At 41.5% G+C, this 25,762-nt stretch overlaps 1 protein-coding gene across 1 annotated transcript in view; it reads right to left on the bottom strand.

Moving 5' to 3' along the window:
* Positions 1-590: 590 nt before the first annotated feature.
* Positions 591-25,762, bottom strand: part of Gpr63 (G protein-coupled receptor 63) — a 45,585-nt gene continuing 20,413 nt past the window's right edge. The window contains exon 2 of the mRNA XM_052176164.1: positions 591-5,983. Within this exon, the coding sequence (XP_052032124.1) occupies positions 4,561-5,835 (1,275 nt within the window). The 5' untranslated portion in view covers positions 5,836-5,983 and the 3' untranslated portion in view covers positions 591-4,560. The remainder of the gene's footprint in view (positions 5,984-25,762) is intronic.

Here is a 25,762-nt window from a genome sequence, read left to right as displayed (position 1 = left end):
TAAATTGTTCTTGCCTTTTGTTTCAGAAGAAAACAATGACTATATATATTCAGTGTAACTTTTCTTTGTAAGTTTAATGAAGAAATACATTCAGCTGCACATGAAAGACAGGAAATCATGTCCTCACATCTAATGGGCAGAGCCACAACTCTTGTATTCAGATAAAATACTCCCTGTATTTATCTAAAGGGAACTGGAGTTGCAGCATGAATCATATCACCCACATAGCAGCAGCCTCTGCTTCACAAATGCTAATCATTTTAAATGACTCAGTAGTGCATTGTCAAAACTCTCCCAGACAGACTTTCCTGAATGTTTCTTAACACCCATCATCTTCTGTCAAATTCCATTTCAGCCAGAGCTACTCCAAGAATTTCTAAACCTAGAACATAGTCACATGCAAACAGATTGGACAGCTCATTTAAATCCAAGAACCCAAAGGGAGCAGAAATGAAAGTCAGATTTCCATTATTGGTAACACAATTTTCTAGGATGAAATGAAGCCTTTAAAGAAAAAGACAGTAACAACTCCACTTTAGAAATAGTAAACATTTATTCATTTTTATTGGTAGCTCTTTTCTTGGTTGTAATAAGAATATTAACAAATAAACATACTTTCGATATTTAAATGTTACAATCCCCAAATTAAAAGCTTTTCATTCATTTAAAGGCTCGGTGCCATTTTAAAATAAATTAATTTTAATTACAAATGACAAGTACCTATAGATAGCTAAGAAATGTACTTACATTTATTTGTAATAACAAACCTGTGCTTTGATATTTTTATTATTATAAAAGTTGCGTCTTCAATGAAGTTGAAGTTCAGTTCATCAAAATTATGGTTATGGAAATAAATTTGAATCTAGTAGTTATTTAAAGTCAAATACAAATCATGACAGGCTACAATAGCTAGCAGGTGGAAATGTTTGTGATCTATACCTACACATTCTCATGTAAACAAAGCAAAGATCAAAGAAATTACATATCTTTGTTACCAGCAAGAGTACAAAGATTTAAAGGTTATTTTATTTTACCTCCTGTTTCAGCTGAACAACTGGTCTGAGCAGAGAAATAGGAATTAGATGAGCCTTTATATTTCTCTCACTCTCTCCAGGAAATTACATATAATGAAGAGATGCCCTATAGAGACATCTGCAGGAAAAAAATACTATACTAATTGGTGTTGTGGAAGTCATGACTTACAATTAGTGAGTCATTTGTTGACCCCTACTGTGAAACCACATGGTTCATCTGACTTCACCAGTAAAAAGAGAGAAAACTGGTGCTGTCCAAATCTGCGCCAGCGCACAGGACAACCAGACAGACAGACACCATGTAGACTTCCTTTCATTACATATTTCTCCCCTGACTCCCAACACACAACGACTTTAATATAAAATAGACAGTGTTTAAATGATAGTCTTATTTTCTATAGGAGTGCTTCTTGTAACTGTGCTTTGGGGACCATCTGAACCAGAATCAGGCAAAATACTCAACGGAAAAGAAAATCAACATGCCTGCATCCAACCATTGACCCAAGGGCCCAGGAATTTGTATCATTAACCTTCCTGAGGATAACCAAACATGTGTAAAATTTAAATATCACTACTGCAAACTATTTGAAATTTCTCTTTACTCTGTCTTGTTCTTTAACAACAAATATTTTTCTTATCTCTTTCATGCATCATATTAGCTAGGAGGAAAAGTAAGTAATTTCTGCTTATGTCAGTCAGCAGTGGTCTGTAGTGGTATTTTCCCCATCAAGAAAACATGGAATAATAGGTAACATGCAATTTTATACCCAAATTCCTTAACGGTTCACCACAGTATTTTTTCCTAAAACTTTCAAAATGTACATATAATAAAAATATTTAAAGTGATTTGTAAACTGTAGTCTGACCAGATTATCCAGTGTAAAGAGAGCTCCTATTCAATGTCTCCTTCCCCATGGTTGTTCATGTTAGCTCTGTAGTCTCCCCAGAGCCCTCACGGAGTGTAGCTGCCTACGAACCAGAAGAGAACCTCAACTGCACATAAGCAAGAATACAGAATGCGAAACCCAGTTCAACTACAGTCACAAAAGAGTCTCAAAAGCTACCAGTATGCATCAATATTCACAGCGCTGTCTTTCCTGAAAGTTGAACTTTTAACAACTGTATGAACATCTGCCTAAAATCCAGCTTATATCAGCAATGGAAAGCAAAATGCACTTCAATGTGCTGCTAATATCTACTACAGTCCTTTGTGATCGCAATGGACAAAGACATATTTACCTGTGCTAAATATAAATTAGAAATTAAAGAGGTAGGTGGCTATCGTATGCAGTGACCTCAACATAGGTGGCGAATAGCGTTCACTAGTCCCTAAAGCTATTTAGGCAGATGGTGAATTACAACACCTTTGCAACTGCCTTAAATTGCCTCAAGAGCAGGATTTCCCAGGTGTTTGGTGCTGTAAACAAATTTCCAACATTGCATTTCCTGATCATGATGCCAGAGAGCTTCAGACACCCATTTTAAGAAAAGAGCTAACAAAGCAAATGTAAAGTAATACAGGAGACCAGACAAGAGTTACGCCATTGGCTGGGCTCTTCCAACTATACTTGCATATGTGGAGAGCAGGAAGAGCAACTAAAAAGCCTCAGGGTTGGGTAAAGCCTTAGCAAGGCTCGTGATCTAACTTGAGTTTTTATAACTGAAGAAATGCAGGCTTGTTTTTCCCAATGGCTCAGAAAGCAGTAAAATTCTGAAAAGGTGCTATACATCTGAGTTTAGACACTGCCTTAGCTCAGAACGCAGTCAGAAGGCCTCACTTTCTTTCAGCCCTTTTGCCTTCAGTCTGCAGTTCCACTCCCGCTGGCTGTGCCGTGTTACTACCAGTAACAGAGAGAAGCAGGCCAAGGCTCTGGATGCACCAGAACAGGCAGACAACTAAAGAAAAAAAAGAATGAGAAATCCAAAGCTCAACCTATTAAAGTTAATCTAAGCTCAGACCAGGGTTTATCTTCTCTTCTCTGTGGAAGACTTACCTGAGTTTGTTCACTACTTCAGCTCTGCTGAGGTGAGTACTGAGGCAAAAGGCCCAACTACTGATCAGCTAGATGGCTGGAAACTTCCAAAGCTTCCAGGGTAAGACCCGCACGCAGGTGAACCGAGCACTCAGGAACTGTCAGTCACTTGCTTTATAGATCAAGTATATATTCATCGTCAGATTTTTGATATCCATCTGAAAGGCTGGGCCTGCTGTTTGTTTCCTTTAGAAACTCCAGGTCTCTCCCAGACTCATAGCAACTTCAAGGCATACTTGAGCTTCATGCAATGCTGTCTCAGAAAGAAGAAGGAGAATGGAGGGAGGGAGGGAGGGAGGAAGGAAGGGAGGGGGAGGGGGGGGAGAGAGAGGGAGGAAGAGAGAAAGGGAGGGGGAAGAAGGGAGGGAGAGAGAGAGAGAGAGAGAGAGAGAGAGAGAGAGAGAGAGTGCAAAAAAAGAGTATGTGAAGTCTCCTTTGACTGTGACAGAGGAATCTAGAAGGAACAATGGAAAAGCCGTGCCGTGCCTGCATCTCAGATGTCTGGAGCCCAGCTCATCCAAAATCCTTGGGCAGGATTTCTGTCCCTCTGACACTTGGCTTAAAAAGGAAATAAAGGATGCCTACCTCACAAAAAAGCCACGAGGATGAAACTGCACAATGCCTTGCATACTGCGCACTGCAGAGGGGGTGATCCCTCCACTCTGAGTTGGTGACGATGTTTGCATCAGCAGGATGGCCACAGGCTGGACCAGCCACCCTCGCCTGCACCTCCCTGAAGTTCACCGTCGTACTGTACCTCCTCAGTGTTTCCCAGGCACTCTGAAAACTCACCACTGTGCTTAGGAACATCCCTACGGGTTTATGTTCCTTTTAAAATTGTACATGCAGCTAAAACGTTTTAATAAAAAGCTGTCTACCTAGACTTCATAAGCGCATATCTCCCACAGCACATGTCATGAATTAAAAACAACCCTAAGAAATACGACTGAATGAACCTGTACATTGTCTCTTAAAGTGCTCCAAAGTAAACTGTAATAACCTTTAAAAAGCCACTAACTTCCTTGGATTTTGTTTTTAAATAAAACTAAACATCTACCAACTGAGAGGCAGAGGGACTTGACTCCAACATGATAGCAATGAGCAGTACTGGCTTGTAGGAGAGGGAAAGGAACTGATAATTCAACCAAGCTTACCTCAGCAGCATAAAAAACACCTACAATTCAAGTTAACTGCAGGTTCAATGAAGCACAATCCTGATTCATGCTACAAAAATAAAACCAGTCAATTGAACTAACAAAATCCACCCTGGACACACACACGCTAAAATTTTCTTATCCTAGAGGTAAACATATGTAACCATTTTCTTATAGTATATCCTTGGTTTCAGGATCAAAGTATTTACCATCCCTTTGACACTCCCACACACATGCACACACACTATAAAAACCAATACAACTTTAGAAGCCATATGGAAAAATATCTCAGTCAATAAAGAACCAGAATCATTCGATGTATATCAAGAGTTCAGGCATTCACAACACCGTCCGATGTTCCCCACAGACGTAGACAGCACTGGGGCGAATCCGTCGCCTTGTGTGACCAGGGAGCCTTGGCAAGAACTTGAAGGACTTGGGCATCATGTCCAAGCAGGCATCGTGGAACTTCTTAATCCTCCAGTAGTATATCAGTGGGTTCAATGCAGACTTGAGGTAGCAGAGCCACAGTAGCCAGGTGCTAATCTCAAAGAAGTTGTGCTGATAGTAAAAGTGCTTACTGAAGGTAGCCACGAGGCTGTAGGTGGTGAATGGGGCCCAGCAGACAATGAAGACGGCAAAGAGGATCAAGATGGTGGTGAAGGCACGTGTTTTAAAGCCCATGTCGATGCTCATTTGGAAGGGTCTCTGTAGACTCATGAGACCCAGTTTGCTGGCCTGGCTGAGGCATATCCCTTCAGGGTAGCTATGAATCCTCAAGGCATTGTGCCGAAGGGTGTTGAGGATGCCCATAAACGAATATAATATCACCAGAAAAGGTATAAAGAAGGAAATGAGTGAAACCAAAATCACATAAGCCTGGTATCCAGAATTGGTTGTGTACCCAAACACGCACTGTGGGGCTCTAGAAGGTATCTGCAGATCAGGGTTTCCCACGGCCAAAGGAAAAGCTACAGAAAAAGCAGTTGCCCAGGAGACTGCGATGAGAACCTTAGCCCTGTATGGATTTAGCTTATCTTGCCTCTGAACTATAATCAGGAACCTATCGATACTAATAATGAGCAGGATGGCTACTCCCTCTATGACAAACAACCAGAAAAACATAGCAGACAACCGGCAGAAGAATTTCCCAAATATCCATCTGGTAGTAAGAATAGTTACCAGGGCAAAGGGCATGTTGAGTACTGCTAGCAGCATGTCTGCAAAAGCCAGGCTGGCCAGGAGGATGTTAATCGCAGATCGCATGGCAGCTTTTTGGTAAACCATGAGGCAAACAACCAAGTTTCCCAGGAAAGATACAAACAGAATAAATATCATTATAGCCGAAAGGATAATCTGGACAGCTAAGTTTAGGCTCTTAAAAACTGCTGGTGTTGGGGTCACAGCTGTGCTGTTCACTGCCAAGGAACTAAATCCAGTGCTAGCCATAGTTTCAAGGCTGTATCTAAGTAGTGGACCAGGGCTAGGATGCTGAAATGGTAGAGGAGTCGTATTCACATGGGAGTTTTCATAGACTACAAATGTCGTGTTGGATGGCCCCGTATGGGGTGCAGTCAACACTGCCGGAGCAGTCAACACTCCCGAGACAACCATGTTTTTAGGAGGATGGCAGGTTCAGGCAGAAGTGTGGGTCCTCTTCGGGCATTTCCATACAGCGCTGTCAGGTCAGGTTCCACTGATGGCCTCCAATACACATTCTGGAAAATGGACACAGCTCCATCTTCCACAAGACTCCTTTTGTCTGAAAATAAGCCCAAACAAAGAACATAAGACAAGATAAGCAAATGTCCTTCACTTTGTCATATTGCTCATCTAAGTACTAGCAAGGGCTGTACATCCCCGCTTAGCTCCTGAGAGAAGAAGATGTCTTCATGAGAGTGTGGCTGTAGATCCATCATGTAAGATCATTCTTTTTCTTTCTAATCTCTAAAACTGTGTTCTGTAACCCAGCCATCCCTAAAATAATCACTGTTACACTGTTTTAACTAAACACAATGGAAATTTTTTACATAAAGCAAGATGGATCTTGAAATGCATTAATGAAGCAAGGATGGAAATCAAAAATCTTAATGGCTGATGCTTTCTAAAAGATTGCACTAGTCCTCTCTAAGGCTCAGACCACTGAGGAAGAAGGAGCAGGAAGACTGTAAGGGTTGGAGGCTGGCGAGGGCCTGAGGAAAACTTGGCCTTTTGGACTTGACAAGCCCATTGTACTCATGAACTCATAGCAGCCAGGGTTGCCTGCACAAGAGAAAGCCGGTCTAGCAGGGAGGAGGAGGGGGTTCATGAGTCCCCATTCCTAACTGAGGTGCTATAGATAACTGATAGTTTTCACTGGAGGGAGAGGGTTTTCTTTGATGGTATAGTTCCTGGTAGGATGGTCATGGTTTAATGCACGGCCCTGCATCCAGAAATAAATGAACAGTGAAAATTGGGCTCAGTGGGTTATTGAATCAAATAAGATATGAAGCTGGGTTAAGGGGAAGGGTGGCAGATCGTAAGAGGACTGGGGAGCAGGGGTGAATAGGATCAAAATAGAATGAAAATCTCCAAGAATTAATAAAAAGCATTAGAAAAAACAAGCTTTAAACATTTGTAGTATCATAGTTTTCCAGAATCACTATTGATGCACATTTCACTAACTCCCTTAGGAGAACAAATTTTAATAGTTCTTTTCTACAGGTTTTATTCCTTCTTTGCATTAGCATAAGCTGGATGTCAAAAATAACCTAACCTCAGTTCCCAGCACAACGTGGTGGTACTAACACACTTTAGGTCTGACAGCTCTTAAAAGTAAGAACGGGGATCTTTTCAATTAAGCTCTGAAATTTTCTGGGTTTTTCTTCCTCCTTTTTTCCTTCTGCCTCCTCCATCCCTTCTGCCTCTTTCCTATCCCCTCTTCCTCCTCCACCCACCTTTCCTCTCTGCTTCTTCCTTTCCCTTCCATAAGATCTTTTCTCATATCCACTCCCCTTTCAGAAGGCCATGCAGGGAAAGGAGTCATTTCTGGCTAAGCTCTTTCTCATATTCATTCTTTTCTTCTAAGCCTGTCCATCATTTTGATCATTTTTTCTAAAATGCAAACTTCTATTTCTTCTCCCATAGACTGAACTGATAGTATAAGCAATAAGACAGGAAATGCTAACCAAGTCATAAAGACAACTGTGCTAAGGACGATGAATAGAAAAGGACCTGAATATCCAGCAAATATTCAGAAACTTACAAAGACATTCGACTCTGTTCTCAAAGACTTGCTCAGCTTTCACTTAGTGTTACTCCCAAGCTCTCCCGATTTATGACGCCTTCACTCTTCCTTAAGGGGATTCCTTACTCTATCACCCTGTCAACCCAGTTCTGACATGGTTTCCTCTTTCTGTTGGCCTTATTGGGGGTAATCGTTTTAGTTACAAAGCACTGGATTTCTGGATCGATTCTTTCAACAAATCCTTAAAAGATTAGAAAGAGTAATACATAGACAATTATAGCAAAACTACAACTAACACATTATACAGCCTTACACTTAGCCATTGATTTTTAAGGGTAATTGTCAACATTTCATTCATCCGTTTCATGGATGTCAAGGGAAGAGATGAGATTTCATTTATGAGATCCAAGAGCCAGCATCCATAGCCAGATCATGTTCTTTCTACCAGCTTTGCATCTATAATCCACTATGTTATGTAGGATTGCTTTTATGAATAACAAAAATAAGAGTCTGTTTGCATAAAATACTGATTTTACTATTTCCTCTCATTTTACAGCTTATTTCATTATTCCTACTAGATTTTATCTGTCCTCACATATTCACTCTAAAATGCTAGCACATCTTGACAAAATGCTACACTAAATTACTATTAGAGTCTAGCTAAATTAGTGAGATCCAGGTCCAATAAAGAGAAATTCTCAAACCTAAAGTGGAGAGCAATAGAGAAAGATACCTGGTGTCAACTTAAAGCCTCTACATGCATTCACTTGTATGTGTGCTTGGGCACAAGCACACGCATGTACACATGCACATGTACATGCACATACATATAATTTCACTGAGGAAAAAAAAGGCTCTGAGTCTAAAACTGAGTGGAAACTCAAAACTCAGGGTAGAAACTCAGGCTTAAAATCCTAGCACTCTGGAGCCTGAGGCAGGAGTATTGACTTGAGTATGAGGCCAACCTGGGATACCTAGTAAGTTCTATGACAACCTGGGCTACCCAGCAAGACTATCTCAATACAAATGTGTAAAAGACCTAAGTCTACGAGAACCTCTCATAGAGCTGAGAGATCCAGCTGACGCGGGTTAGTACAGGAACATAATCATCTCCCTAACAAACAAATTCTGACTAGTATGGTTTCCTTCCCATTATGCTGCAATGTCACTAAAGACAGAGATCAGCTGTGAGGTGGGGAAGATTGACCAGACTTCGTGACAGTCTGCTGAACACCTTCAGAGTATCCAAGAACACAGAGACAGGTTCTAAATGTTCTCAGTGGTGGAGGTGTCTCTGGGTATGGTGAGCTCTACAGGAAGTCACAGCAGAGCAGGAACCCCAGGAGGTCCCCAATCCTGGTGCTTTCAGGAGGAGGCTGTCCAGAGGGCTGGGGTTGGTGAGGGAAGTGGACCAGCCATCAGCTTCTAATGGCTCCTCTGGCTTTCAGTGACGTCAGCACACTCCCAGCTTCTATGTCCTACAGAATAGGTAGCTGATGCTCCTGGAGGGACTTCATAGCTATCAATAGCTCTCTCCTCTCCTTGTATGTCTGTCTATCATTGCACCCACATCTTTCTTTTTTAATGTTCAAATCTTTTTTAAAAAATATTTATGTTCCTTTATTGGAGCAAGATTCCTGATGTATACAGTGATGTATTTACTAAACAGAGTCCTGTGTAGAAATTACACACCATCCATCTAGACAGATTTTGGTTACACTTTGCCTATTGATGAAGTACTTCTATTTATAAAGTTCTATACATCAGAAAGCTTTGAATTTGACCAGGTTGTCCATTAATCATCTCTGAAAAGGTGGCATTTAATTTTAGTTCTATTTTACAGCATTAAAAAGCTTATGCATCAGGTAGCTTTCCCAAACATTATTCTCTATAAATCTTTGTTTATAAAAATAAACACGCTACTTATATAAATTTTATATTATATAAATATAATTTATATTTTTTTAATTTTTTTAATTTTTAATAATTAATTATTCTATTTATTTACATCCTAAATGTTGCCTCTCCTTTCAGTCCCTGCTCACAGAGTTCTTCTCCCCTTCACCTCCGAGAGGGTTACCCTCCCAATCCTCCCCCTTGGGGCATCAGAGGGCATAAATTTTTAAGAGAGGATTGCTTTTACTCCAGGATATAGATTACTCCTATTGGACAATTGTTCTTCCTTGAGATACTAAACTCTTTATTCCAAAGGATAATTTATATCTGTGCTTCTTGATATATTTATATATAAATACACACATATATTTATATATAAACAAATCAAGAAGCGCACACACACACATATAAAACAATCAGGAAGCTCAGATATGTTATCCTTTGGAATAAAGTGTTTAGATTCTCAAGGAAGAACAATTATATATATATTATATGTATATACAAATGTATATGTCTGTAAATATACACATATAAGCATTTTAAGGATTTTAAATATATTTTGGCTACTACTACTACCTCTTTAAAAGCAAACATATAGATTTTTCAAAATCCTTATCTTAGGCCCTCTAATCTTTTTAATTGTCAATTTTAAAAGCTACTTTAAGGCTTACACAAACATCTTAGAGGTTACTGATCTTAATATACTAAAGTATAATGATAGATATTTTTAATTTTATTTTTGAGATTATAACACAGTTACAACATTTCTTCCTTCCAAATTTTGCCATTTACCCCTCCATGTTCTCCTTTAAAATCATGACTTATTTTTCACTATTACTGTGTGATCTATGTATATGTATTGAGAGGCATTCTTTTTTTTTTTGGAGGGTAGTTCTTTAATGTGAAGTCAGAAGGTATCTTTGTTTCTTCTTCCTATTACTTCTTCCTTACAAAAACACACACAAGAAAGAGCATGCCTACAGACATGTGCTATTAAAGGGCATTTCAACAGACAGCAACCATCTGCATGCAAGCTTTCCAGAAACTAACTACATGCAAGCTTGCCAGAAACCAATAGCATGATCCATTTCTACCAAATTGGAACTTCCTTTTTCAGGCCACTCAGGTGATTTCCATGCACACTGAACAGAACAGATCCAAGGGGGTTTTGGCTAAACTGTTTCAGTCACCAAGCGTAGCAGCACTTACAAAACTAAATCTGTTCTGACTTCAGGAATGGTGACAGACTACCCACTACACCTTCACTTTGCCAGTAAAGCAGGGAGTGCCTTGGGGTAGAAACAGCATCCACGAAAATGGGCAGACTTGTCCCTAGCTATACTTCAAAAGTGGGTTTAATTTTTAAAAACACTACTGCAAAAAACTGGAGAAATTTAGGCAAAACACAGTTGGAGGGAGAGGAACTAACTCCCTCTCCCTTTACTGTCTTTCACACTAGTTTTTGAGGAACACAAACACTAAAGAAATGCACACAAAATGCAACTAGCTCTAGCCCATGCTTTCATGTGAATTGATTCTTAACAAATCCACAGATGGACACAGTAAATGAACTTTAAGCCAATTGCTGAATCCTTTAGCTCCAACTTAAACAGATCTTCTCCAGGTTTTCAAATAGTATCCGGGTGCTGGAATCTCAACTACACACCAAGTAAAGAAATGAGTATTCTTTTTCCAGTGGAAAATTTTTTTTTCAGATATCGGCAGGCTCACGTGCAGTTAAAAGAAACAAGGCAGAGATCCCACTTGCCCTGCTTTCCCAGGGCCTCGTGAAATGAGGCACTTTCACAACCAGGACGTGAACAGTGATGCAGTCCAGACACACAACAGTTCTCTCACCAACACGGCCTTCCATGGTCGCATCGCATCACACCTACTCCTCTACTACACCTGGGCCAAGACAAACACCACTCTACCCTAAGTCTACAATGTCATCCTAAGAGTGAGATACTACTGAGGGTCTAGGAGTTAGACAGATCCTGACAGACAGACAGACAGGAAGGAGAATCAGAGACAGAGAATAGCAATGGCAAACTTCTGGCTTCTTCTCACCTTCCTCACTTGAAACAAAAACCGGCTTAAACTCTAATCCTAGGAGGCCTTTCTGCAGCCAACAGGAAAGAGAGCGACTCACTGAAAGGCAAGTGGGAGCTAAATCATGTCACTTCTCTCTAGAAGCATTAAAGATCTGTTCTTCACAATACATTCTTAAGTTTCACAAAGAGCAATGTGATTCAAAAGCTCTCTCAATCCATCTTGCTAGTTTCTCATAATTCTTCAACCCAAAGATCCATTATGCTGGAGATTTTCTTTTAATATGTATGTGTGACTTTTCTAATTTTCTGGCTATTTCTGTGATAAAACACAGGCCAAAATCAGGTTTGGAAAAGGATTTCTTTGGTTTATAAGACACAAGGGAAGGGGAAAGCTGCTTCCTGGCTGGCTCTCCAGACTGACAATGGGCTCATTCTTACATCTCCCAGGACCCCTACCCACGGGGTAACACTACCCATAGTACACCTGGGGTACACCAGACTCTCCCACACCACTGAACAGTCAAGAAAATGCTGCACAGCCCTGCTTGCCAGACAGTCGGATGGAGGCACATCCTCAGTGGAGGATCCTTCCTCCATGACGACTCTAGTTTGTGTCATCGACAAAAAATGAACCTGCACAGAGACCTTTATCTTTTTATGTCTTTAATAATTTCAAGTATTTCAATATCAGGTCAACTTGACTAAGCTTGTCACTTGGCACTTTTTCTGATTTTCTTTTCCATTCTATGTTCTGGGAATTTCTTCTCTGTTTCTATCTTCCCCCCCCCCACCCCCACCAATTGGACTTTTTATTCATCACTGTTAAAAATGTGAATTTTCAAAAGATTTTTGGAATAGTGGTTCATGATCTGCCTTAGTTCCTTTTCCATTGCTGTGAAGAGATACCACAAACAAGGCAACTTATAAAAGAAATCATTTAATTGGGGCTGGCTTACAGTTTCAGAAGTTAGTCCATTATCATCATGTCAGGAGCACCATACCAGGCAGACATGGCACAGGGGGTAGCAGTAGCTAATCTCCTCATACCTGATCCACAAGCAGGAGCCAGACAAGGGTGAGGCTTGGCCTGGCATGGGTTTCTGAAGCCTTAAAGCCCATCCTCAGTGACATAACTCCTTCACCAAGGCCACACCTCCTAAGCCTTCTTAAACAGTTCCACCAACTGGAAACCAAACATTCAAAAATAGGAGCCTATGGGGGCCATCCTCATCCAAACCACTGCACTCGACTCCCTGAACTCCATAGCCTTGCAGCTATATCATAATGCAAAATCTACTTAATTCAACCTCAAAAGTCCTTCTAATTGTTCCGTCTCAACAAAGTTTAAGAAGCCCTAAGTTGCTGGAGAGATGGTTCAGCGGTTAAGAGCACTGACTGCTCTTCCAAAGGTGCTGAGTTCAAATCCCAGCAACCACACGGTGGCTCACAACCATCCGTAAAGAGATCTGATGCCCCCTTGTGTATCTGAAGACAGCAACAGTGTACTTCGATATAATAATAAATAAATCTTTAAAAAAAAAAAGTCCTAAGTCCAAAGTCTTTTCTGAGACTCAGGGTAATTTCTTAATTGTAATTCCCTATAAAATCAAAATCAAAAAGCAAATTTATGCTTATAACATAGCACAAATCTTACATCTCCCAGGACCCCTGCCCACCCCTTACCATTCTAAAATGGAATCAAAGGAGCATAGTGAGGAAATACTGGACTAAAATAAGACCAAAACCCAGCAAGGCAAACTCCAGAAACTGTAGCACCATGTCCAATGTCAAAGGATGCTTCAGATCCCCCACTCCTTCCAGCTTTGTTGAAACACAGTTCTCGTTCTCTCTCTCTCTCTCTCTTTCTCTCTCTCTCTCTCTCTGCTTCCACTCCCCGTATGCAGGTCTCAGACAAGCCAAGACTCTGGCATCTCCCACGTCTTGGTGTTTCCAATGCAACCCAGACTTCCCTTAGGCAGCACCATGCAAAGGCTGCTCTGAGCTTCCATGCACCGACTCTCCCGCCAACTGCCTAGTCCCAGCAGCTTTCTTCAGTGGCAGAGGACAATTCCATAACCCTTTACACCTACACCCTTCTTGATAAAGCCAGAATCAGGTAGCCAAAGCTGCCAAGTTCTGCTGTCTGCTGAGGGTGGAACCTGGCCCCTCCTTGGTTTAACTCCTTGATGCTTTTTAAGGGGAGGAAATCTCTTGGGCCTTTTCCTTTCACAGGTTGCAGAATTAGCTAGCTGGGATAGGGGTGGTGTCTCCCTAAGGCACTACTCCCTTTATTCCATCTAGCATCAGCCCTTCTTTAAACTTCTCATTTCCTTGAGCACAGGACTTAGCTCCAACATTAAATCTGCTGGTGCTCTATTTTTCTGAAACTTTACATTTTGTATTTCTTTTTGCCCATCTTGTTCTTTTCTGCTGTGGATTAGCATAAGAGTGATTATTAACATCCACACAACAGAGTGAAAATTAAGTTGTCTTGAAATCTCCTCTACCAATAAAATCAGTCTCAAATTTTAATTTAGCCTCAGGCAGATTTAGACAAAAAACAGCCAGGTTGTTTGCCAAAATATGATAAAACTGTTCTTTAGTCCAGCTAACCTCTTGCTCTCAGCAGTACAGTCTTCCAGACTCCTTCTAGATTGGCACATTAAGGCCTACTTAAAGCATACAACTACTTTTCTAGTACAAAATCCCACTGTCTTTTATATTTCTCTAAAAAGCATCATTGTCAGCCCTGTCAGCCATAACCAGTTCTGTCTTACTGTTCTATTGGTGTGAAGAGACATCACAAACAAGGCAAGTTACAGAAGAAGTCATTTAATTGGGGCTTGCTTACAGCTTCAGAAGGTGAGTCCATGATCATCACGGCTAAAGTATAATAGCAGGCAGGCAGGCATGGTGCTGAAGCAACAGGTAAGAGTTTATATTTGAACTTTATGCAGGAACAGAAAGAGTGATACTGAGCCTGCGAGGGACCTCAGAGCCCACCCTCAGTGACAAACCTTCTTCAACAATGCCACACCCCTTAATCCTTCCTAAGCATGTCCAAGAACTGCTAACCAAATATTCAAATATATAAGCCTATAGGGAGCCAGTTCCATTCAAATCACCACAATATCCATCCACCACAATATCAACTGATTCAACTTTAGCACTTTATCTCACCACCAGTATAGTCTGTACCACAGAGTTCCATGAGTTTTTCCATTTCAAATATAGGTTTCTTAAGCATTTTTATTATTCTAACAAACACATTTTGAAGAAGATAAAAGATCTGGCAAGCCCTTTTTATGTCTTTCCCAGTGCTGCGTAGAATCACCTTATCATCTACTCTTATCACATTCCCAGGGTATCCCCCTACCCTGGCTCATCAAATCTCTGCAGGGCTAGGTGCATCCTCTCCAAGTGAGGCCAGACAAGATGTCCAATGACAGGCAACAGATACAGGGACAGTTGCTACTCCAGTTGTTGGGGTACCCATACAAAGACCGTGCTGCACATTTGCTACGTATGTACAGGGTTAGGGGGGTTGGGTGTTTAGGTCCAGCCCATGTATGCTTTTTGGTTGGTGGTTCAGTTTTCTGAGAGCCTCAAGGGTCTAGGTTAGTTGACTCTGTTGGTGTCCCTTGGAGCTCCTATCCCTGCTCTGGGGTCCTCCATCTTTTCACTAACTCTTCCATTAGAAACCCTGAGCTCTGTCCAATGTTTGGCTGTGGGTCTCTACATCTGTTTTGGTTAGCTGCTGGATGGAGCCCCGCAGAGGACAGTTATGTAGGCTCCTATCTGCAAGCATAGCAGAGTACTATTAATAGTGTCAGCGATTGGTCCTTGGGATGCCACATGACCCTTAAGGACATCAGATGCAATTTTGGTTCCTTGACTCCTTTTAACTATTGTTTTTCTAATGTTTCTAATATAGAACACAGCTTCTGCTTTCACACTGTACCAATCTTTCCTAGAAAATGGTTCAACCACTTTTCTCTTGGCTGCTACCTTCTTGACACTTTTTCTGAGGTGCTTGTTCCTGCTGACCACCAATGGTTGTTGCTCAGAGGCAGAGAGGAGTTGGATATTTCTACAACCATTGTGATTTGGATGTAAAATACCGCTCACAGCCTCATGCCTTGGAATGCTTGGTCTCCAGACAGTGGTACAGTTTAGGAAGATTGAGGAACCTTTAGGAGGTGAGAACTTCCAAGTCTGTGTCACATGGGGACAGGCTGGCATTTCGTAGACCAGCTTCACCTCCTGCTCCTCTGTCCTTTCAGACTGCACTGCAGTGTGAAGTCAGTCTCACACTCCGCTTCCAAATCTTCCTTGCTGGGATGGACTGTATCCCTTCTGAAACTGCAAGCAGAAGCCCTTTCTCCTTTGAATTATTTTTATCAGGATATGACAGAGACAGAACTAAGCAAGTCATCTTTCTGCTTCCTGGAGAAGCTGTTTTGCTTTCATGGGGTGTCTTTCTCACTCTCTGATTGTTCCCACGTTGTGAATGTCTAATCTTTCAAATGCTACCTTATTGAAGCTCCCCAGAAGATTTCACTTATAGTCCTCCTGTCCTTGACTAATCTCTCCTCCCCCAAACTAACCAGATTGACCCTATTTGGCTTCTGAAATCAGACACGATTAAGCCTGGTCATGGTGGTACAGATGTAGACAATTCTTCCAGAGATATTAACTTTGTTTATTTTTCCCACTTTTTCATGACATCTTTTTTTTCTATTAAAGCTTGTGCCTATTTCTGAACAGTAAATATATATATATAAATATATTTCCTTGAAGGCTGTGGCTTTCCTCTGCCAACTGATACACAGCTGTGGCTTTCTGTGGGTTTCTATTGAACAGCGGGCAGGAACAGTTTGTGTGGAGACACCGGAACTGGTAGAAGACAGGCTTCACTTTGGGGTGAGCAGAAGTTATCAGGGAGCACAGGCACACCCTCCTTGCCTGCCCTAATTCTCCCCATGCATATTTGTGTGTGTGTGTGTGTGTGTGTGTGTGTGTGTGTGTTTTCTTGGGAAAGCAGAGCCTTAAATGTTTAACTTGGGAATGACATGCTGGGCTTCCCAATACTATATGTAGCATCACAGGGAGAAGGAACATAACAGCGCTTATGGGGCATGCAACCCAGCTAATCATCAGGCATGTCCACTACTGCACTTACTAATGAGAATCTTCCTCTAGACTTAAAATACTTCCTAGAACCACTAGAAGTCTAGGCGGGCAGGGGGATTTGTGGTAAAGATCCTTTAAAAGATTATCAATTTTAAAAGTATTCTCAAAATTCATGCTAAGAAATTGCTGGCAATTTTGCTAGGCTCCGCCCAACAACTACCTAGCAACAGCTTGCATAACCACCTGCCAGGTGTGAGTCGACCTGGCCTATAAGGACTGCTTGGCTCTCTCTCTCTCTCTCTCTCTCTCTCTCTCTCTCTCTCTCTCTCTCTCTCACACACACACACACACACACACACACACACACACACACATATGTTCCTGACAAGCCTCTTCCTCTCTTCTTCTCTCCTCTTTCTTGTTTTTCTTTTTTATTTTCTATATGCTTTGTTTACATTCCAAAATATTTTCCCTTTCCCAGTTCCTCCCTCCCCATAACTCCCATAAGCCCTCTTCCCTCTACCCTTTCCCTGATCAGTCCCCTCCCATTCCTCTGTCCTGGTAATCCCCTACAATGCCGCATCAAGCCTTTCCAGGACCAGGGCCCTCTCCTTCCTTCTTCTTGGGAATCATTTGATATGTGAATTGTGTCTTGGGTATTCAGAGCTTCTGGGCTAATTAATATCCACTTATCAGTGAGTGCATTCCATGTGTGTTCTTTTGTGATTCGGTTACCTCACTTAGGATGACTAAGTGGGGTTCTTTGCAGCTTCTGGCTATTATAAATAAGGCTGCTATGAACATAGTGGAGCATGTGTACTTATTGAATGCCAGGAAATCCTCTGGGTATATGCCCAGGAGTGGTATAACAGGGTCCTCTGGAAGTGTCATGGCCAGATTCCTGAGGAACCGCCAGACTGATTTCCAGAGTGGTTGTATCAGCTTGCAATCCCACCAGCAGTGGAGGAGTGTTCCTCTTTCTCCACATCCTAGCCAACACCTGCTGTCTCCTGAGTTTTTAACCTTAGCCATTCTGACTGGTGTGAGATGAAATCTCAGGGTTGTTTTGATTTGCATTCCCCTAATGACTAATGATGTTGAACATTTCTTAAGGTGTTTCTCAGCCATTCGAAATTATTCAGATGAAAATTGTTTGCTTAGCTCTGTACCCCATTTTTAATAGGGTTATTTGGTTCTCTTCGGTCTACCTTCTTGAGTTCTTTGTATATATTGGATATTAGCCCTCTGTGGGAACTTCTGGGGGAATCAGTATCCTGTACCTCAAGCAGAACTACAGAGCAATAGTGTTAAAAAACTGCATGGTATTGGTACAGTGATAGGCAGGTAGATCAATGGGATAGGATTGAAGACACAGAACAAAGGAGCTAAAAACATCCAGTGGAAAAAAGATAGCCTTTTCAATAAATGGTGCTGTTTCAACTGGAGGTCAGCATGCAGAAGAATGTGAATTGATCCATTCTTGTACTAAGCTCAACTCCAAGCAGATCAAGGACCTCCACATAAAACCAGACACACTGAAACTAATATAAAAGAAACTGGGGAAGAGCCTTGGGCACATGGGCACGGGGGGGGGGGGGGGGGGGGGAAGTTCCTGAACAGATCAAGATCTCGAAGATCTCTAAGATGCTCTAAGATCAAGAATTGACAAATGGGATCTCATAAAGTTACAAAGTTTCTGTAAGGCAAAGGACACTGTCAAAAGGACAAAACAGCAACCAACAAATTGGGAAAAGATCTTCACCAATTCTCTCCTGTTTCTTTCTGTCCTTCTCTGTCCCCCTTTTCCAGCTCCCCTTCCCTTCCACCAACAAACTTCCTTTTGTATTAGCCCTACTGCACGAAGTTGGGAGTTTAAATCCACAGAGTCAATGTAAAACATGAAAGCCAGGCAGAATGCAACTTCAGCGTTGAGGGACAGAGACAAGCAGACCCCAGGAGCTTGTTGGCCAACTAGCTTAGCCTAAATGGCAAGCTTTGGTTTCAGTGAAAGATTGTGTCAAAGTTAAAAATAAAAAAAAAAAAGTAGAAAGCAGTAAGGGGTGATACCACAAGACACTAGAGATTCAGCACACACACACACACACACACACACACACCAGCATACCAGCATACAATGGCATATGCAATTCACAGATATGTACACACTACAGAAACAAAGTCTGAGGTGGACAGAAAATGCTCTGCCATTAGAAGCCTTTTCATTTCTCATCTTATAAATAAACGCGATCGGGACTCTGTACTATGAGCTTGGTTTACCTTTGAGATAAAGGGATGCATGTGCGACAGCTGTGGTCTAGTTGAGTGAGCCGTAAGGATGCCATACAAACATCTGCTCTGTCTACTAGGTAGTACACTTAAATAAGAACAAGGTCTCACCTGAACACTGGCACTACCTGGAATGTAGGGTATAAAAGAAATTAGCTCTAAATGATTTACTACTGCCTATGTATTGTGTGTGCATTGGTGTTTTACCTGCATGCATGTCTGTGTGAGGGTGTCAAATTCCTTGGAGCTGGATGGCAGACAGCTGTAAGCTGCCATGTAGGTGCTGGGAATTAGACCCGGGTCCTCTGAGAGAGCAGTCAGTGTTCTTACCTTCAGAGCCAAATCTCCAACCCCAAGATTGTTTTTAAAAATCAACGAAAAAAGGATAGCTCTAGTATTCATCACACTAATTCAAAGCAAAAAAAACAAAAACAAAAAAACAAAACAGTATTTTATGCACAATTGAATGGTACTAAGAAAAAAGCCATAGTAGACTTATTTACTTCCACTTTCATATGCAAATCACTTATTCTACTTATGCACACATATTCAATAACTTTTCACACACTGGGTGGTTTTGAGATCTGGTACGGTACATCGAAGTATTTTCCACCAGAGAATTTTTTTCACTGCCTGACAAAGCATTCAACAGAACACATTTCCTATAAGTATTTGTCTGCAGTTCCCCTAGCTATAAGCTAAAGTAAAAGTCCTCATCATTCTAGGAGTCCTCCCATGAACAGCAGCTATACGGATGGACAGACGGACAGAAGGCCGTCTCAGAGTCGCCAGCCTCCCCCCAAGGACACCCACTCACCCTCTGCTTTTTCTCTCAGTCCTTTGAGACAACACACAGACACACAGCCTCCCAGCCCATCTCTTCTCCCATGACCTATTCACAGTAGTAACTACCTGAGCTGGAACTGAATGCTTAGTATTCTTTACCAACTTACTGCTTAGTGCTTTCATATTCGCCAGACGCTAAGCTGAATACATTATAAATACAACTCTGGAGGAAGGCATCAGTCACCATCCTCATTTAGAGATGAGGAGCTGAGGTACAAAGAAAGTAGGGACCATCCGTGCCAAGTGCCTCAGAGCTAGCAGGAAGCAATTCTAGGACGAGAACTTAGGAATTCAGCTCTTGGCAGTAGACAATTACCATACAGAACTGAATAAAAGCCAAAACTTCATTATAAAATACATTTATAAAAATAAGAAATGCAAATATGCCCAGAATTTCTTAAATAAGCACTATACATCAGTCTTTAGCCCATGTACTCAGTGGCAGTTTGAATGAGAACAACCCCCATCAGCTCATAGATTAGAACGTTTGGTACCCGGTTGATGCACTGTTTGGGAGAAAGGGAGATGAGGCCTTGCAGAAGAAGGTGTGTCACTCGGGTGTGGGGATGGAGGTTTCAAAGGCTCACAACATCTCCAGTTGGCGCATTCTCTTTCCCTCCTACTTGCAGATAAGGTTTAGAGTTCTGAGCCAACACTAGAGCGCCATGCCTACCAGCCTGCTGCCATGCTCAGCACGACAATGGTATGGACTCGCCCGCCGAAACTGTGATAGCTTTCTTGGATGTCAGTTTGACTACATCTGGAATTAACTAAAACCCAAGCAGCTGGGTCCACCTGTGAGGAATTGATTAAATCATTTGACGTGGGAAGACCCACTTTTAATCTTGATCTTTTTAAAGTGGGAAAGTCACGTTGTATCCGGACCACATCTTCAGTTGTCAGCTCATATAAAGGGCATGGGGGGTTGGGGGGGGGAGACTTTTTCTCTTTGCTTGGCTCTCTTCTCTCTTTTCTCTCTCTCCTCTCTCCTCTCCCTCTCCCTCTCCCTGTCTCTCTCCAGATATATATATCTGTATACTCCACGATGCCTGAGGTGCCAAAATTGTTAGGTGTGTGCCAAGGAGAGTTGCTCACAGAGTGGGACAAGCTGGAGAGAATGAAGTGTCACAGTCAGCAGAGCTGAAAGGGTGGCACTATCTAAGCTCTTTGACACTAAATACAGAGCTACAAAATTTAGAGTTTGCCCTGCTGGGTTTTGGTCTTGCTTTGTTCCAATATTTCCTCACCATGCCCTGTTCCTCCCTTCTAGAATTGGGACATAGTCTATGTTGTTGTGTGTTAGAAGTGTGTAATTTGAGTTTTGCTTTTATATGAGGTTACAATTCAGAGGTTGCTTAGAGTCTCAGAAGAGAATTTGAGCTTTTTAAACAACTTGAGACTGAAAGACTTTGGAAACTTGAAGTTGGACTGAGAAAATTTTGAATTATGACATTACCACAACTCTAAGGTAGAATGTAGTAATTTTAATGAGAATATCTCCCGTAGTCTTATATATTTGGATGTTTGGTCTACAGTTAGTGGAACTGTTTGGGAAGGATAAGGAGGTCTGTCCTTGTTGGAGGAGGTATGTCACTGGGGAAAGGACTTGAGGTTTCTCTGTCTTGCAGATAAAGATCTGAGTTATCAACTACTGTTCCAGTGCCATGCCTGCATGCCTGCTGCTATTTCTCATGTCATGTTTGTGGGAAAACCCTGTTAACTAAAGCTGAAGTCCACCATGACTGGATAGTCTTTGGGCTCAGAGCAATATGGGAGACTCCATTAGCAGACCTTCTCCTTATCTGATCTTGCCTGGGGAATTCTAAGCCCCCACACATGCCCCTATGTGAGGAATGTCTTGTAGCCTCTCTTTCCTCTCTCCTAATAAGATCCTGTTCAGCCAGGACTCCAGATTGCTGAAATGCTTCTGTGGAGGTTTGGTCTTTTGCTATGCATTGTAATGCTAAATGATGGCCCCCAAGGCCTGGTTACTCCCAGGAATGAGAGAATCTGCATAGACAATGTGACTCACTCCTCAATTTAAAACTATAGGTTAAATAAAAATGCCTACAGCCCATAGATGAGCTGAACTAAGATAGGCAGAGTTTGGGGTTCCCAGGCTTGGGGTCGGAGAAAAGCCATGAAAAGAGGAGGTAGAAAGAGGAGGAAGTCACTATGGGGTAGATGAGTCATAAAAATATGGCCATGAGGGCTAGCCAATGAAAGCTGAGAACTACCCAAAAGAAACATGGCAAAATATAAAATGGAGTTGCCAATAGGGAAATAGATTCTAATAGCATAAGTAGCTGCCCAGATCTAATGCTGATTAAGGCTTATTATAAATAAAAAAAAAAGTTGTGAGATTAAATAATTCCACACCAGTTTCCCCCATGCTAATGAGGCATTTCAGTACCCTAAGACCTCATCCAATGACCTTTGCCTATCCTGGATGTTCCTACGCTCAAACCCCAATAAACCCTTTTTGATAAGTTCCAAAGGCAGCAGCTACTTTCCCATTTTGAAGTACACAGAGACTCAGCAGGAGGCATGCCTGGAGCCACAGTACTGGTGGGAGGATTGGAAAAGAACCCAGGGTTGCCTGGCTCCTCATTCCATCCCTTTTCAAAAGGCATTGTTGCCACTCTCATCATCTAGAGAGCAAGTGACTCTATGTCATCACCATAGCAATCTGCAATGTCAGAAAATGCTGGCCCTACATCTGCCCTACATCCCTGGCCCAACACCTTGAGGTTTTATTTTTAGATAGGACTTCCCTAGAGACTTCTCTTTTCTTCAGAACATTATCCTCTGAGGGCTTAGGGCAGTATGAGAGCAGACAGTGTTTTTCACAGAGTTAATGAAATGACCAGAAAGACAAAAAGTAGGACAATAACTAAGCAAGGACAATTCTGTGAATAAGGATGCACTTCAAACTTAAAATAGCTCTGTCATACTTATGCCCATACTGCACGCATGTCTTTTTTTAGCTCACAAGGGGTCATTGCTAGGAAAGACTATTGATCAATTTCTTTCCCCAAGAAGCCTGCATAGCACCTTTCAACTATGAAAGCTATCCAAAAGGTAGGCAGCTTCCCGGTCAGCACCAACTTGATTCCTCTGTGTCCTAAGACCAAACTGTAGTGTCTTCAGCAACAGGGTTATACTATCAAGTTACGATGAGCAGCTAAGAACAGTAGCCGGAACCTGTGTTTGATGGTATGGGGACAACACCTGATCAACATCTGACATTTTGGTTTTTTATTTAGTAACCTATGCCTTCTGAGAGAAATACTATGCCCTATATATAGGTTAACTCCAATTAAACTTGTGTGTGTGTGTATGTGTGTGTGTGTGTGTGTGTGTGCATAAAAACTAGGCTATAAAACAACAGCTATGGAGAGCTGGAAAGATGGCTTAGCAGTTAAGAGCACAGGCTGATCTTCCAGAGGACCGAAGTTCAGTCCCAGCCAGCACCCACATGGCAGCTTACAAACATCTGTAATTCTAGTCCCAGGGCATCTGATACCCTCTTCTAGCCTCCACAGATATCAGATATGTATGTTACACAAACAAGCATCCAGGAAAAAATACTCACATATATAATTTTTTTTTAAAAATTAGGTTTCCATGTAGCTTTTTTCTTACATACTATTATCCTTAGTATTAGTTATCCCTTCACCAACCCTTCCCCTTCTCTTTCTGATTGAATGTAAGGACCCCAAAGGAATTACATGGCTGGCTAATATAAACCCAACCAAGAAAGAACCCATGGCCAGAAAGTTCCCAGGCCCCAGGAGTGAACTCACTACTAGTCTTTTGTTAAATGGACATGGTATCAAGCTGTCCTCTATATTAATATCTCTCCACACAGATGAGTGCAGCTCTCGGAGATCATCAGAGAAGTCTCTTTGTGCGGTAGAAGGTGGTTAGCATAGACACCTACAACTGAGAACTCCAGTAAAGAGTTCAGTCACAATGGAACATCTATATCATACACTCCTGCCAAGGCTTGAGAGCCATCTCTCATAAGTTATGGGAAGACCATAGGAACCAGAAGTTAGGAACATGCAGAAAGAAAGAGTGTCTTCTGGATATGACAGGACTAGTAAACTCATCCTAGTAAAGCTGTGGCAGCCTGCGCACAAGACCTACTGCAGAGATCAGTCCAACCATGTTCCAGCTAGGCCAATGGAGGGACTCAGGAGCCCGGATCCATAGTTGAGGAGCTATTATTGATTGACAGCAGACAGCTTCTGGGAGAAGGAGTAAGTTTCTCATAGGAATGTGGCCTCTGGTAGGTTGATCATGCTCCAGATGTGGTTTGGTCCCAGACCCATGATTACATGGGAAGCACAAACTGGACTTGCTGGGTTATTTTTAAAAGAAAAAGGAAGTGAAATTGGGGCAGGGGTTGTGGGGTAGATCTGATAGTGGAAGTAGGGGATGAATATAATCAAAACATACTGCATGCATATATGAAAAATCTCAGAAAGTTAATGAAGTATTATATTTTAAAAAGTAAATCAAGGTATGCCTAACCTAAGGAAATATCATGCTATACTTTGTCAAATACAGTATTTTCATAAAGTTAACTAAAACTAAATTGTCTAAATGAGCTCTTGAAATCCAAACACAAGGTTAGAGTTAGACAAACTTTGTGAATGAAGAATGTTTTTGGATCCTCACCATTTTATATATACCCTCTAGAATTCTGAACTCAGTCTAAAACTGTCTTATTCACAACCACCTTGAAAAAAGGTTCAGCTGGTAAGGTTACCACTCAGTGTTAATATGATCCTTCTGGTAATGAGACAAGCTTCACTTCATATAAGGGAATGAGGCATAATCATCTGCTTTTCACATTGCAAATAAGGTACTCATCTTCAGTGAACGTGACGCATGACGAAGAAGGATGTGACCTTAAATTAGTAACTTCTGTGGGTGCGAGAAATAAGGGATGCCTCAAAACGGGAGGCCTATGAGCCAATCATAGAAGCACCTAAAATATCTGCACTTGTAGAAAGAGACCAGAATGTGGGCTCCCAGGGGTTGAGTGAGGCTCTGAAAATCAGCAATCATTTCTCTAAGGAGATAAAGTTTGATGTGCAAGTTAAAATAGCCACCACTCTTCCCACCATTCTTAAAATTGCATAAAGATAAATGGGAAAACCAATTATTTTGAAGTTTTTTTCATTTGTTTGTTTGTTTATTTGTTATTTTTTAGAGAGAAGGTTTCTCTGTGAGCCCTGCCCTTGAACTCACTTTGTAGACCAGGCTGGCCTTGAATTCAAAAGATCCCCTTGACTCTGCCTCTGGAATGCTGAGATTAGCATGCCTGGCTACTTTGAAGTTATTACTGTAGTAACTCATCACTCCTAATAATTAAAACAGACAAATTTACACATTTAAAGTTCCTTAAAATTCTTGAAAAATACTGTTATGAGTAAAAAAAAATCATGAACAAAAAAGAAAAATAATAATTTCAAAGAGCATTTGGCCCCACTAGAATAAAAATTTTAATGAAAGCGAATGTGAATTTCTGTTCAGCAAATCTTTAAAGGTTTTTGTTTGTTTTTATTTGGCTTTTGGCTTTAAATGAAGATAACAGAAATTAAAATAGTCCACCAATGGAATTTCAATTTAACAGTAATTCAGAAAGCTGTATCAACTGCCTTACAAATAATCTCCAGGGCCTCCTCTACTGACAAAGACAAACCAAGAGTCCAGCAAACACATGGCCACGGACAATGGATAACTGCTGAGAACCTCCTAGCAGCTATATAAGAGCCACCAGAGCAGGGGAACTTGAGGAACCCAGATTTCAGAGATTAAAGTAAAGGAGACAGTGAGGTGGCGACTCTATAGACAATTTGTTATGCATAAGCCAATTCCAAAATGCCAGCTCAGACGTATAAGACATCTGAGAAGCTGAAATCTTGAGAAGTGGCAGCTGAAAGGCTCACAAGTGGCCAGGAAACTGTGAAGCTGGGTAAAAGAGGCATCTGGGTGACTGGGAAGCAGCAGGTTCAGAGTGTAGGAGAGGACCCAGGGAAGACCACGCTATTCTAGGAGCACAGAGAAACCAAAGGGTCCAAAGAAT

Source organism: Apodemus sylvaticus, chromosome 3, assembly GCF_947179515.1.
Source record: "Apodemus sylvaticus chromosome 3, mApoSyl1.1, whole genome shotgun sequence".
NCBI classification, from domain to species: Eukaryota; Metazoa; Chordata; class Mammalia; order Rodentia; family Muridae; genus Apodemus; species Apodemus sylvaticus.
This window is presented reverse-complemented; position numbering and strand designations above follow the sequence as displayed.